General features: G+C 32.6%; 2 protein-coding genes across 7 annotated transcripts in view; one reads left to right on the top strand and one right to left on the bottom strand.

The window, feature by feature from the left end:
- LOC100176365 (THO complex subunit 3-like) overlaps positions 1–960 on the bottom strand; it is a 4,179-nt gene extending 3,219 nt beyond the window's left edge. Inside the window, exon 1 of the mRNA XM_026834751.1 lies at positions 610–960. Within this exon, the coding sequence (XP_026690552.1) occupies positions 610–783 (174 nt within the window). The 5' untranslated portion in view covers positions 784–960. The remainder of the gene's footprint in view (positions 1–609) is intronic.
- The window catches only part of LOC100182068 (rho GTPase-activating protein 21), a 43,790-nt gene that overhangs the window by 594 nt on the left and 28,879 nt on the right, over positions 1–14,317 (top strand). For 4 of the 6 annotated variants that reach the window (XM_026834735.1, XM_026834734.1, XM_026834738.1 and 1 more), the window contains exons 2-8: positions 9,854–10,463; positions 10,867–10,960; positions 11,843–11,942; positions 12,222–12,353; positions 13,127–13,207; positions 13,563–14,003; positions 14,197–14,257. In XM_026834735.1, the coding sequence (XP_026690536.1) occupies positions 9,854–10,463; positions 10,867–10,960; positions 11,843–11,942; positions 12,222–12,353; positions 13,127–13,207; positions 13,563–14,003; positions 14,197–14,257 (1,519 nt within the window). Of the gene's footprint in view, positions 1–1,263; positions 1,404–9,853; positions 10,464–10,866; positions 10,961–11,842; positions 11,943–12,221; positions 12,354–13,126; positions 13,208–13,562; positions 14,004–14,196; positions 14,258–14,317 lie in introns of those variants that run through there. The other 2 variants (XM_026834736.1, XM_026834737.1) reach the window with 2 other exon arrangements.

Here is a 14,317-nt window from a genome sequence, read left to right as displayed (position 1 = left end):
AAGTCACCAGCAGCAGTATTACCCCACACAGCATAGGGGTAATGATTGAGTGCCATGTCACCCAAACTTATGAAACAAGGATGACTTCATATGTTAATTTGTTTTTATTTCATATGTCACTCCAATTTTAGGCATAAATGAGTTTTTTTGCCTAGACAAAGAAACAAATCTAAAGATATTGAATTCGCCATATTAATCAGGAATTTTACCAATGACACCCCGGATTTCATTACCAATTCAAAAAGGGTATGCCCATGATGCACATTCTAAGTCATAACAATTCAGCAAAAGTTTACATTTCATAGCGAACCAATAAACAATCAACATGAAAATGAATTGAGCGTCAGCCAGTCTGCCAAGTATGGCAGTTCCTGACGAGATCTCGCGCGCGCAGGACAGTTATTTTGCGCGTGCTATCATTAAAAATATGCGTGCAAAGCATGTAAATTTTCAAGCCACGCTAGGAAATCTTACTTAATTTAATAGGTAATTTTTTCCTTGTTTAATTAATTGGCTTGCGTGGGACAAATTGTGGTGTGCATCACCAAAAGTCTGTAAAAAATCGCGCAGGCACCTGCCATACTCTGCAGTCTGGAGCATCGGTCTTACCAATTTATCTCGATCGAGGATAAAAACAGCGGCTGTTTGATCATAAGAACCAGATGCTAGTTTTCTCCCATCTTTATTCCAAGCTACAGAATGTACTTTAGAACTATGAGCAGAATATTCCTTTGATTTACTGTTTTGTTTGAAGTGCTGTTGCAATTGTGGCAGGGAACTCATTTTTAACCACACTAAGTAAAAATCTAAAATTATAAATTAAAGTGGCAAGATAATTATAGTAGGGTTGGGGGGGATGACGTATTATACAAATATCCTGATCGTATTTTAAACAACTAGCAACGGTCTATAGGAGTTATGAGGTTACGGTTTTATATTTCTTTAAACGTTCTTTATTTACTACGAAATGAGTCCAAAAAAATAGCATGAAACGGTGTTCCATCTACCCCCTTCCTACTATATATGTAAACCAACACGCGAACGCTAAATGGCGCTACTAAACATTCACTTTTTGTCTTTATAAATTTAAATCCAGCATGTTCAATACAGTAAAACGGTATTTGCATGTTGATAATAAAAGAGAGAAGCAAAGAAAAACGCTTGCGAGAGAATGCATTGGAAAAATGTACTTGGACGGTCTGATGAAATGTAGCTACCTAATATATTCGAATAGATATCCGTGGTAACTAAATATACTTGCGTTGTATACGTTGGTTGAAAGTAGGCACTGCTTATGAAACGAAAGTTTAATATTCTTTAAAATTACATCGGTAAAACGTTAAAAGAATGGATTTGTGAAGAAATAATTCAAATTTTGGTGGTGCTTCAACGTGTTTGAAATGGTAAATATCTGTGTTATGTTACGTGCTTGATATGTCAAGTTTTATTTCGTGTTATAAGTTTATTGCTCGTAACTTTACCCAGCATGCTTTTGCCTGAATCGTTTTGGTTTGTAATATTTAAGTACAAACTGGTGTAGAGATGTAACATCTAATAGTATTGAGATTTTTTATATCAGAATAAGACTATTCCATAATGTTTTGTATGATCAAACAATTTATTTATTTAGAATTTCTATCTAAATATGCTTTGTTGTGTAGATGTATATTTAGACTTTATAATCTAAACCACACGATGTATTATGTTTATATATATATATGCTGCAAACCTGGCTATAATATTTAGTTCCAAATATTATGTTTTCCTGCGAACAAATGTAAGCTTGTAAACAAGGGTTTTTAACCACATAGTTAAATGCATGTAAGTCTGACGTCAGTTTTCAATCTTTTGGGTATATTTAGAACAATTTTTTCACCGAAATTGGATATTTTATCAATATGTTGCTTCATAACATGAAATCTGATACCAGATATATTTGTCTATCTGTATTATCAGTGCAGATCAAATATTAATATATACTCCATGTGGGACCATTAGTAAGCCCTTTAGTTTTACAACTGGGACATAAGAGTAATCTGTACAAGGCTTTACATTTTAATAAGGTTGGACTAAGTTCATTTTTTAATTAGCAAGTATTTAGATGATTAAGGTAAGACTAAGCCCAATGTTCTAATTAAAAAATACTCAATCTAAGCAAGTATGTCCAAATAAGTGAATCTGTAGTGTAAAAAATGTTATGTCGTTCTTAGTTGAGTTGTTTACATGTTATATTGCGTAGACAGCTTCCAAGGTATTTCTCCTAAGCTGAGGCATAAAATGCTGAAGCCAGCTTAAATGTTGTAATGTGGCATAACGATAACAACTTTTTTATAAATTGCGCCACAAAAATAACAACTTTGATTTCGCAGAATAGTTTTTCTTTTTTGTGCTATATTATATATATATGAATGTTTTTTTTAAAACATAATTTGTAAATATTTTCACAAAATAAAAAATGCTATGTTAGGGTATTACGTATTAAATTATGTATATATAGCGTGTTAATTGAAATTCAACACTGTTAGTGAAATTTCAATCATTCAGCAAAATTGATACAGGTATACTTTCAGTGGCATAGCAAGAAAAAAAAAAGAGGGGTAGGGTGGGTTCTAATTCCATTATTATTATTTTTAAACCAAGGGTGTCCTGCCAACTCCTTGGTTGCGCTATTGCTTACTATTATTAATAAAAATTCTATTCTAGAAAAATAAATGTTCTAATTTGTCAAATTTTGAGTATTTGTAGATTTCCAATTAAACATGTGTAGCAGAAACAGTTTATATTATTTACTGTTTTTGTTAGTGAGTGAAAACTGTGTATGCTACTTCCTACTTGCTATGTCATTGTTAAACTTTGTTAAATGGTTACAATACAATTATATAGTGTTTGAAATAATTACATTTGTGTGTTGTTCCTGCTGTATTAAATACAAGGGCAATTAAATTATAAATTCAAATTTAATTGTAATTGACCTTTATTGTTTGAACAACAAGGTTACTATAGTTTGTGTGATTAATGATTATCAATTATGTAGCTTGTACAAACAAGCATTGAAGCCTTCTATTTGTGTTTCACTTACAAGTTAAACATAGAAGCATATCATATTGCTTATGGTAATAATAATGCCGGTTTTGAGCTTCTATTTATATTTATAAGGTTTATTTTTGAAATAAAGTTATATGATTGTTTACTATTAAAAAATGGCAATGAAATTAAAATCTCTCTTATATTTTTTAGAATTTATGCTCTGCATTAAGTATATATATATATATATAAATATATATTATTATTTGATGATAAATATGTGATTGTACAAAATGTCAAAATGTACATGAGATATGTATATAATATATTAACATTAGTTGTGATTGTTTGAACTTTATAATACCTTTTTTGTTTGCTTAATATTTGCATTTTGTGCACCTAAAAACTTTCTTTTTAAACAGAGCTCAATTATTTTTCCTCCACAATAATTTATTATAGTCTGTTTTCTCGTTGTATGTAACTATAAAGATAATGTAATTTAGTAATGTTCCGTGAGTGGTTTGATTATTTCGAATTGGTAACACGAGATTAATATCAAGAGGTTTTTGTGACGTATTGAATTCAATTGTCCTTTATTAAAATGTTACAAACATTTTCCTATTGTCCTGTGTCTGTGGTCACAGGTTAGTTCCTCTTTTGTAGGGTGGGGTAAGATGGAACATATTTTCAATCTCTTCTCGTCACATTTGGTAGCAAACATATGTTTAGTTCTAACTCTATAGTCGAGTGGGGTAAAATAAGACATAATTTTATTCTCTTTTCTTGATCTCATTTTGGTAGCAAACAATGAATATTTACAGATTTATATGTATAACCATATTCTCACCACTCTATAGGAGTGTTGTAGTCATGATGGTATCCCATCTCACTCCAACACTACCATATTATGTTTTAGTACCCAACAGTAATAACTACTAAGACAAATAAGAATACAGAGTTATCCATTTTCATTATCTCTTGCAGCTATTGTAATATTGGTTTATTGTATGCGCTGTTGTGTGAAGCAGGTTCCCCTCTCTAAGTATTGACTATTGATTGTGTGTTCAGTAATACTGACATTTAATAAGGACATATGTAGATTAAGTTACAGCACATAGAAACATTGTAGGCCAGGGCACATCTTGTTTTCAAGCAATTGAACATTATATGGTTAGATATCAAACTTATATTTCCTAAGATATAGATTTATTTATAGTTGCTTCAGGATATCAGGTTACAGCAATTAAACTTGTGTAGTGTTCTGATTGCATGTTTAAGGAAATAATTCAGATGGCATTTACAATACTGAACAAGATGTTTTTCACTTTATTTTGGTGAAAGAGCAAGGTATTGCAATATACATTTGTCAATATGTACTGTGCTGTATTTTGTATTAACTTATGCAGAAAATAAATTAGCAGTAATAGTATTAGTGTTACACACCAACAAACTGTGTTAAGGTATTTTGTTATGCATAATATATATCCTAGATTAGTAGTATTATAATTGCTAGTTGTAGTTATGTCATTATCATAACCATACGTTGTTTAGAATGTTACCAATATCACATATTTATGTGTTTTTACTTTTAGCCCAGTTGGATAGATTTAACATGTAGAGCAGACAGACTAAAATATATTTGTGTTAAAGATAATATGCATAGGATAGGTTTCCGTCTATGTCTATCTATTATCTAATTTATATATATATCACTTATGTTTTATGTCTGTGTGTAACTTTGTTGTTTTTTTACAAAATCGTTTTGATCGAAGCTGTGTTTTGTAAAAAAAAAAAATATACCAATATTACCAGCAGATATTAACTACTGTTTGATCTGTTTATTACGTTCATAAAGCTATGTAAAATAAATATAACCAGAAGTTTAAAACTGTATAGAAACTCAAGGTAAAGTTTTGTAAGGTAAAGTATACGATTCAAGATTCACAAATTTCAACAATATGTTTAACGTTAACAGAAGCACTTTTTCGTTGTTGTCCAGTCGCTTTAAATCACTCGCGAGTCACATACTTGCTATTTGTTTGATGCTGACAAATGCTTAGCAGTTCTTCACTCGTAGTCGCGCTCCAACGCTTTTCTCGGTTGGCTGGCTGTAAAATTTGCTCGAGTAAAAGGTGGTGTCCACAGTTCGTACGTAGCCGTCAACGTCCGTACTTAACTAGCTCGTGAGTAGTGCGACATATAAATATTGTATGATGGGTTTAGGAGAGGTTTTGTACAGTGCGACTAAGAATAACAGCATTTGTAATAGTAGGAACGGTTTGAAACTAGTAGTAAAGCTTTTGTTTTGTATAATAAGATAAATCGTATGGAATTAATGAGAACACCCGGCGTTTTGTATAAAATCACAGCTAATAAAGCGAGGAGATTTAATGCTGTTGTTTTTGGTCGACAAAACACTCTTATCAGGCTAAAGCGTTTTTTTGTAACGAAATTCTTTCGAAGCGTTACACCTCCGTAATTGATAGCTTAGAGGAATTTCTTTAGAGAGGATGCGCTGCGTGCCCTATGGCTATGACAATAGACAAAAGTGTAACTTAGCAGTTGTAAATGATTATGTGTAACATGTTGTTTGCTTTTGTCCCTCAGTGGTCACTGAGTATTTTGGTCGTCGTCCTTTGTAAGCATAATTGACAGTGTAAACTTACAACGTTGCATATAATGCTTAAGTCGTTACGACAAACAAAACCGCGTTGTAATCTGTATGTATGCACGTAGTGGTAACTAGTATTCCATTATATCGTAATGTAATATGCTTTTTGTCAAATAATCGTCCAGACAGTCCAAAAAAAAACTTAAGTAAATATTTCAGAATTTAAGCAATTCTTTAAAAAAATGCTTACAAAATGTTGTCTTCCCGTTCTCTTTACACGAGACGGGAAACGCTTTATTGCGGTGATATGGCACTGTTGCTACATTTAAACCTTTGGAGCGTAGGCGGTGACGTCATGTTGGACAAATGACTAATATCTTTCTTCCGTAACTATAGATGGCGACCCAAAATGTGGGTTTTCGTTTGATTTTGTTGGGTTACATTTTATGAAGGTTCAGAGAGCATTCTACCTGTTATTGCAGAGAAAGTATATTTTATTGTATCCCCGCAACACATTGTGTAAAATACTTCGGAAATTGTGTCAAATTCTGCGCTTTCTAAATATTTGCTCGTGCCTAAAAGGCCGAGAAGCACCGAGTAACGTTACGCCTGCCACATGGTATTGCTGTGCGAAATACAACAAGAACAAAACAAGATTCGCAGTAAAATGTTTTAGAGAGAACCGCGAGGCCGGCAAAGGAAATACGATCTTTTAAATATTTTATAATGTCGGATGTTTCACGTCTGTGTACAGACAAGTGAAGAACTCCCATTTTAACTTAAAATACGAGAGAAGTTCAGATAAATGCTTGAGTACATAAATAGGACATTTAATCGTCTAGTATAGTATTCTTTACATTTTAATGTGTCTGTATTTCTGTTTGATTAGCGTAGCAATTAAAATAAGCGCATTATAGTTTATTAACCATACTGCCCTGTTTTTAAAAGGTTTCTATTTCAGTTACACTCGTTTTAACATTGTTTTACATTGTATTTTACCGTGCTTTTAAACCACTTAATATTCTGTTATGTATCGATTTTCCGTCGTGCGGTTAGGGACGAGCGACCACACAGTCTCTGTGTGTCGTTAATTACTTTTGGTCTGATAGCACGTACACATATTGTATAACTTTTCAACACTCGATAAAATATTGGCATAGTTATGTAGTAGGTAAGATGGTTCATGTTTTAGAATTCAGATGGTCCATTTTTTTTATTATCGCCCGTATTTGGCAGTAAACAAAGAATATTTACAAAATTATAGTAGGATGGGAAGATGGGACACCTTTTCATTCTATTTTCTCGTACATTTTGGTAGTAAACAAAGAACATTCAAGGAATTATAAAACCTTGTCCTCATGACTTTTATACACCGTTGTTAATTGCTTAAAACACGACCAGGAATCCAGGATATTTATATATTTTGTGCTAAACGTGAATGGGATTTAGTTTGGGTGCTGACGATATCTACAATGTTAAAGTTTGGTAGCAAGCGTATGTATGAATTATGTTAGTTTCAATCTGTTATCAAGTCGCATTCCATTTAGTTGACGTGTCGCCACACGAAGCAAAACAAATCGTTACAAAGTTACGAAACATTGTTTACAAAGCAAATCGCCACAATTTGAATTCTTACGTTGCTTTTAAAATAAATCGAACTGTGCTACAAAATTTGCACGGAACAGGACGTGTTTGTGGCCGCCACACACACACACAATGCCACTGTATCCCGTTGCAAATTCCTTTACCATTTTATTTTCGTTAAGACCCTTGGGAGCGGTTCGGTATGCTTGCATAGTTTCGTTGCAGCTGCCATTTCCAATGCATGCGTATTGTGATTACTTGCATTTAAATTGCATATATAAACTATGCTATGTGTAATGATTTAACTGAGTATGCAGTCTGAATCTGTGTATCTTCTGGTTCGTAATTGATAAATATTTTCGAACCCCGCTATTAGCTTAGTGGTTAGAGAGAACGAATCAACATTTTTAAAATAGCAAAGTCTGCGAAATACCCAGAGTCCCACGAGAAAGTAGCGAAATTCGTGGTGAAGTTTCCGCTGTGTAGACTTAAAGATTTCCGCCATAAATCGGTGTACAATACACCGTGTAGCGTGTACTATCATAATTTAAAGCAATTTTCGCACTTAAATTTAGTAAAACGTTACTTTATACAAATTTATGGAAATTACGTTTTGACACGAAGTGGTTAAAGAATTGTAATAGCACACCTGGATACGTTACTGTGTCTGTATTTAAATATATGTACCTTTTAACATCTGTTTCTTTATAAGGTAAAATACACAGATTTATAAAATCGTTTGTTTGATATTGATAAGTTCGTTGCAGAAATGGCAGATTTAGTTAATCGTTTCATCGTTAGTAATATTGTATGTGAGTTTGTCTCGGCTCAATGCCTTGCTGTTAGTTGTGCGTAAACAAATACCTGAAACTTTCTCTGACGGAATTGTTTGTTTAGTTATAAGTAAAGCATGATATATTGCTGTGAAATTTAAAAAAGCTGGCTGTAATAAACCCAACAATTTTACTGCGCAATTGATCAATGAACATAAGTTTAAAATCGCGAATTCAGAAATTAAATTTAACGCTGCACAAAAGGAGTATATATCCGGGCGGGTTATTTTGTTAGCTTACCCAGTAAAACAAACGCTGGTATTATAGCAAAATTTCATAATGCTTCATTATTCCTATACAAGTGCCAAAAAATCACACGCGAATAAATAATTCGCGCAGTAGAATAGTTAAACGCCAATTCGCATTATACAATACTGTATAAATTATTACCATTTGCAGAGTGCAAAAGTAATCACCCTTTTACAGTTGAGTAGTTTTCCACCTGTCCTATTACTTAGCATTAGCGTGTGTTGCGATTTTTTTTACTATGTCACGATCCATGCTTTGTATGCACGTGTGTGTGCGGGGTGTGGTATGTGACCCCGCTCACTTGTGCCGTAATTAGGTAAGATGGGACAGCATTAGCACATATTATCCAAATATCCTGATCGTGTTTTAAACAATTAACAGCGGTCCATGGGAATCGTGATTCGCGAGGACACAGTTTCATAATTTTTTGAGTGTTTTTTTGTTTACCGCCAAATGGGACAAGGAAGTAGAATGAAAAGGTGTTCCAATTTACCCCAACCTATTATATCTACGTTTAGATTAGGGCATGTAGAGGGAGTTACTAATAATTGCCACATTTGGAAAAGGCTAAAGTTTATTTCTAATACATAACCTTTGTCGCAGCATTTTTCGGAAAAAATGAATAGCGCCACGCTAAAAGTCCTATCTCTGATATTTAAAAACCGTAACATATTAAATCTCAACACAACCGCAATTTTTGTAACCGCAGCTTTTTTTCGGCCGAATTTAAATCACCGCTGCGAGTATTTTCTTTTCAGTAACGAATTTAAACCATCGCAGTTCTTTATATAAACATATCGATTTAACCGTTGGCCTGATAATAGAGAGGCGCCGACACTCAAACCAATAATCAAAATTTTACAGCCTGATTTTGACACTTAGTTTTTACACACTTATTTGCAATTTATAATTTATTACAATGATGTATCATGCGGATAATTTCGTAATTACACGCTAATTTAATAGTACATGCCATAAGTTTAAGCGTTAATTTAGGTACTGTGCTTTAACTATATTACTCGATAAAAATATTTTCCGTAAAGCTAACGCTTATATAAAATAGTTTCATTGTTTACCATGCTGAGATAATGCGATATCGTCGGCATGAACGAATTAATACAGCAGTAAAGCGCGCGAATTTAGGTCGTAGCTCGACGAGTGCTGGAATTGAGTAGCTTGTTTGGAAACAACAAACTAAATATTTTATGTATGTGGGCATTAATGGTCATGTGCCAATTAAGCGCCAAAGCAAGTTATAATAACGCCAGAAGTTTGTGCACAACCAGTGTAATATAGTAACTTAGCAATGTTTATCAGCTTTGCCTAAGAAGTGTTAGTTTTTTGTTTTTTCTTTTTAAGCTGTTATTTTTACATTAGTAAAAGCTGTTATCTCCACATTAGTAAAAGCTGTTATTTCTACATTAGTAAAAGTGTTTATTTAAAAGTAATTCCGACCTAAATCCCAGTTCCCAAGGTGTGATCTTGTAGAATAGAAAGGTTTTTTATTTTCTTGTTTTGCATAATTATTAATTTCCTGCATTTATTTCAACAGGCACATTCATATCCATATGATCAAATAGACGAAAGAAACAAACAAAATAATTATCTGGAACCAGGTTATGATGAAAGGTGCACAAGAGCAGGACAATACAAGGCCATAGGGCTTCAAACACATTGGTGCTATTCTGGTAGTGAAAACAACAGCAACAACACATACCCTGACGATTCAGCTTATAACACTGGTGTGTCTTCTTACAATTCTGTAGAGTCTTCTTACTCTAGACAGAATAAATCTTCAAACTTGACGCCTGGTATCCAGTGGCAGCATTCATACCACAACCAAGCTAAGCCTCCACAGAAGTATTCCCAATCTGTGGGTTGTTTTTCACCAGACTTGGACCATTTACAGTACGCTGATGATATAGATGACTCTGACAGTGATACAGCTACTGAAACTGACACTGAACTAAGCAACCATTTTTCCCATTGCTATATAAACAATTGTGACATGAGTTACTTGCCTAGTTATATAAAACCAGTTGCAAGTTCACCCACTCCAACAACCACTTCAACTACAACTAGTGTATCTGTAATCAAGTGTAGGTCAGTGACAAGTAACTCTCCAACTTTCGTGACCACAACATCACCCAGTCATTCAAACAGTAAGTAACTATTTAATCAATTTATTTTTTCCAAAAATTTTTTTTAAGCATTTTAAGTATCCTTGATAATAGGTCTAGTAAAAGTTTGTAAATTATATACAAGAGTACAAGACAGCTTGTTTGGCTGTGAATTTTTTCATACAGAGAATGCCCAAACAATACTGAATTAGTGATATATATTATATAGCATAAAACCTGCTCCCATTAAGTTTGTAATACTAAACCCTTTCTTTACAATTTGGTACATGAATTATTTACCAAGTTAGAAATGCCCGTAGACCTTGACACTTTATACTTTAGTGTAATTTTTTAGCAGCTTTTGCTTCTACCCCCTATAGGTTTCAATTTTCAAGGCCTGTTTTTTTTAAAAGTTTTTACTTAGTTTAAAAAATGTTTTTTTTAGGAGAACAGTATGCATCTTCGAATTATTCTCCACTAAGTCCAGTTGCGAATAATTACAGAAAAAGTGATAAAACAGGATCCTATGTAGGGTACAGGTATGTGGCTTTTTTTAATTAACTTGTTATATAGTAGGGTGGGAGAAGATGGGACATCTTTAGCTCATTATACCCAAGTATTCTGATCGTGTTTTAAACAATTAACAACGGTCTATGGAAGTCGTGAGGATCGAATCTAAAATTCTTTGAATGTTCTTGGTGTACTTTCAAATGGGACAAGAAAATAGAATAAAACGGTGTCCTATCCCTTTCTCACCCTACTATACTAAATGAATTATAGAATAATTTTACCCATTTATACCTTTGCTTGTCGATAGAACATCAATTGGTAAATATTGCATCCTAAAAATGCCTATAAGCTTGTAATAAACAACAGTAACTGCTTTGCCGCGCACTTTATTGGACCATGAGAATACTGCCGAATAATTGTGTAACATTTTTTTGCCAATCAATTGTGTACCTGTAAAAAGAGATTTAAAAAAAAACGTCTTATCCCCAGGCGGCTAGTGTCGTTTTACCCAACCCTTTTCAGTGTCAAAGAATACAGCATTTTTTCAATGACTAAAAAAAGTATTAAAATAAGATGCTCATTTTGAATGCCCGCTAAATCAAATTAAAACTGCCAAAGTTTTGTAGTTTGCAAGTTTAAATCACCAATCCAGCATCTTAGTTAAATAAACTATTTCACACAGTTTGATTTTGTCTCATAAAATCTAAGATATAGTAGGGTGGGCAAAGTCTGGACTTTTGTAAAACTCTTCAATATGTCTTGAAAAAAACAGGACTTTTTTTGACAACCTATTTAATAATAAACAAAAACAAATGTTATAGTATTATTCAACCTTCTTTTCACAGCCTCTGGCTACTTTACCTTGCATTTTATAATTGCATACCAATAGGATATATTTTTACATTTATTAGGGAGACTTATGTTCGAAAGCAACAAAACAAATTATGCGGACGCCGGTCATTAGATGATAGATTAAAGAGTTTGGAATCTGGTGCTGCAGTTAAACTAGAAGTAAGTTTAAAAGATTTCATAAGCCTAGTTTAGCAGTGGACCAAACTGATTCACATGTTGCAGATATATGCTAGGTTTATGTGTCATAAGAAAAATAGGGAATTTAGTTGGAATTTGGCATATAAGTGATACTTGAAGTAATTTTCTCACGTTTACTGTAGAGCAATAAAAATGACATTATCTGGTATAATCTACATCCAATAGTTATTTTTATTACAGAAACTGATTACTTTATAAGAAAAATGTTTTTTAATACAACCACATTTTATTTCTACATAGGTTCGTCGTGGTTCTCAACAAAGAAGGAAGATAACCAACTTTAATCCAAACAATGAAAAAAATAAAGAGCCGTCTCCCTTAATATGTAATATCAAATCAAATGTTCCTGAACAACCTGTGGCATATTATGAGGTAAGGGAATTCTTATATAGTAGGGTGGGGTAAGATGGGACATTTTTGGCACAGCATATCCAAATATCCTGACCAGATTTTAAACAATTAGCGATGGTTTATTGAAGTCGTGAGGATATGGATTTATAATTTTTTGAATGTTTTTTCTTTACTACCAAATTGGGCAAGAAAATAGAATGAAAAGGTGTCCCATCTTCCCCCACCCTACTACATACGTGTAATTAAGTACAAAACAAGCTGAAAAACAAATGACATCTAGATTTTGTTTTGTTTTACCATGGATTTATTCAAAAAATAAAATATGAAAAACTTAAAAGTACAAATTTATTAAAATAGAAAAGTATTAATATAAATTTGTTCCCCCAACATTTTTGGTTTGACTGCCTCTGCTTATAAACCAATTAAAAATGAAACAGCTATTTTTGTTTAACTAACTAAATAACATATGTATATAGCTACATCAAAATATTTTTTTTAAATGCAAAATAAAGGATTTTCAACATGTACAGCTCTGTAGATTATGGTTTGATCAAAAAATTAATGATAATGATTAACTTTTTTATCTTATCAAGAAAAATTATAAATATAAAAAAATTACCAACAAAATATTTATAAATATAAAATTTCAGCGTATATATATCCTATTGTACAAAAACTCACAAATGAAGAGATTTAGAAATACTGTTCTACATAAATAACAACTGATCTGTTTCTCTTACAGTTTTGTATTTGTAATCCTTTATAATGTAAATAAATAAATAAATAAATAACAGGAACAACAAGAACCAAAGCTATCACCCGCCCCTCCACCCGATATAATTGAATCTCACCAACCTAAACATGGAACACATCAGGTAAAAATTAAATTCAAGTTGTTTGTTAAATTAAGTTTTCCAAACAATATTTCTGTAAAATCTTTTTGTGATACCTAATTATTAAATCACATTTTTGTTTCAAAATTTTTCATGTCAAAAATTCGGGGGTAGTTAAAAGTTAAAAGTTTTATAAATGTTAAAATTAAAGCTTTCAACTGCTAGACCATCAAAATTTCATTTCATTTTTTGTAGATCTGCTTAAATAATAATTGACAGTTGTATATCATCATTTTAATGCATATTTCACCAAAGCTACCACTGTCTAACTTGTTAATATAGATATACATTCATAAATTAATTCTTCCTGATGAAAATAATCGTTTCATCTTCCCAGCTAAGTGATGAGGAAAATGATGGCGCAAGATACAAAGGAGATATCCGTCTTAAGTACGTTGATTCAAACCCAAAGTCCTACCAAATTCCTGAAACAACTAGCAAACTGAATTCCCCTGTTACCACACCAAGGAGTAGTACGTCCCTGGAACCGGTTGAAACGAGTTCACCAAAAGTGGAATTAACTGGTTCAGATTGGAAATCAGACAGACAGAGGAAAAAACAAGCACGTGCGGAAAGGCAAACTGCAAAACAAAGAGAAAGGGAGTCACGGTCAGCTGTTGACGTTGATGAAAAAAATAAAACTGCGGTGGTTACACCTTCCCAGTTAAAAGAGGAAAGATGTGTACAAGGAAACAAGAAAATTGAGTGGAAAGAACTAACATCTGATGCATATACCTCTTTGCAGAACGCAGCCCCCGTTAAGAGCAACATAAACCAGGTGAAAATAGGAATTTGTATGTTTAGGCCAAAGACTTTTTTCTTTGGTATGTTTTAATAAAATAAAGTTTGGGTAACAAACTTTTTTATTACATTTTTTTTCTTGTGTAATTCTATACAATATATGTAAAATATATACATTTCTTAGGTTAAACTGTTATATTATTTTGTTTTAACACTTTTTATCATTTCAGACGTCCGATTTAAATGAAACAATCACCACTTCCAGTCCCACCGTTGAAGTTGTTTCAAGGCGTAAGTTTGTACATAAAACTTAAACTTCTTTTACATTAAAAATTGANAAAAAAATTGCCA

Source organism: Ciona intestinalis, chromosome 5, assembly GCF_000224145.3.
Source record: "Ciona intestinalis chromosome 5, KH, whole genome shotgun sequence".
Taxonomy (NCBI): Eukaryota; Metazoa; Chordata; class Ascidiacea; order Phlebobranchia; family Cionidae; genus Ciona; species Ciona intestinalis.
The sequence above is the reverse complement of the archived record's forward strand: the minus strand, read 5'-3'. Positions and strand labels throughout refer to the sequence as shown.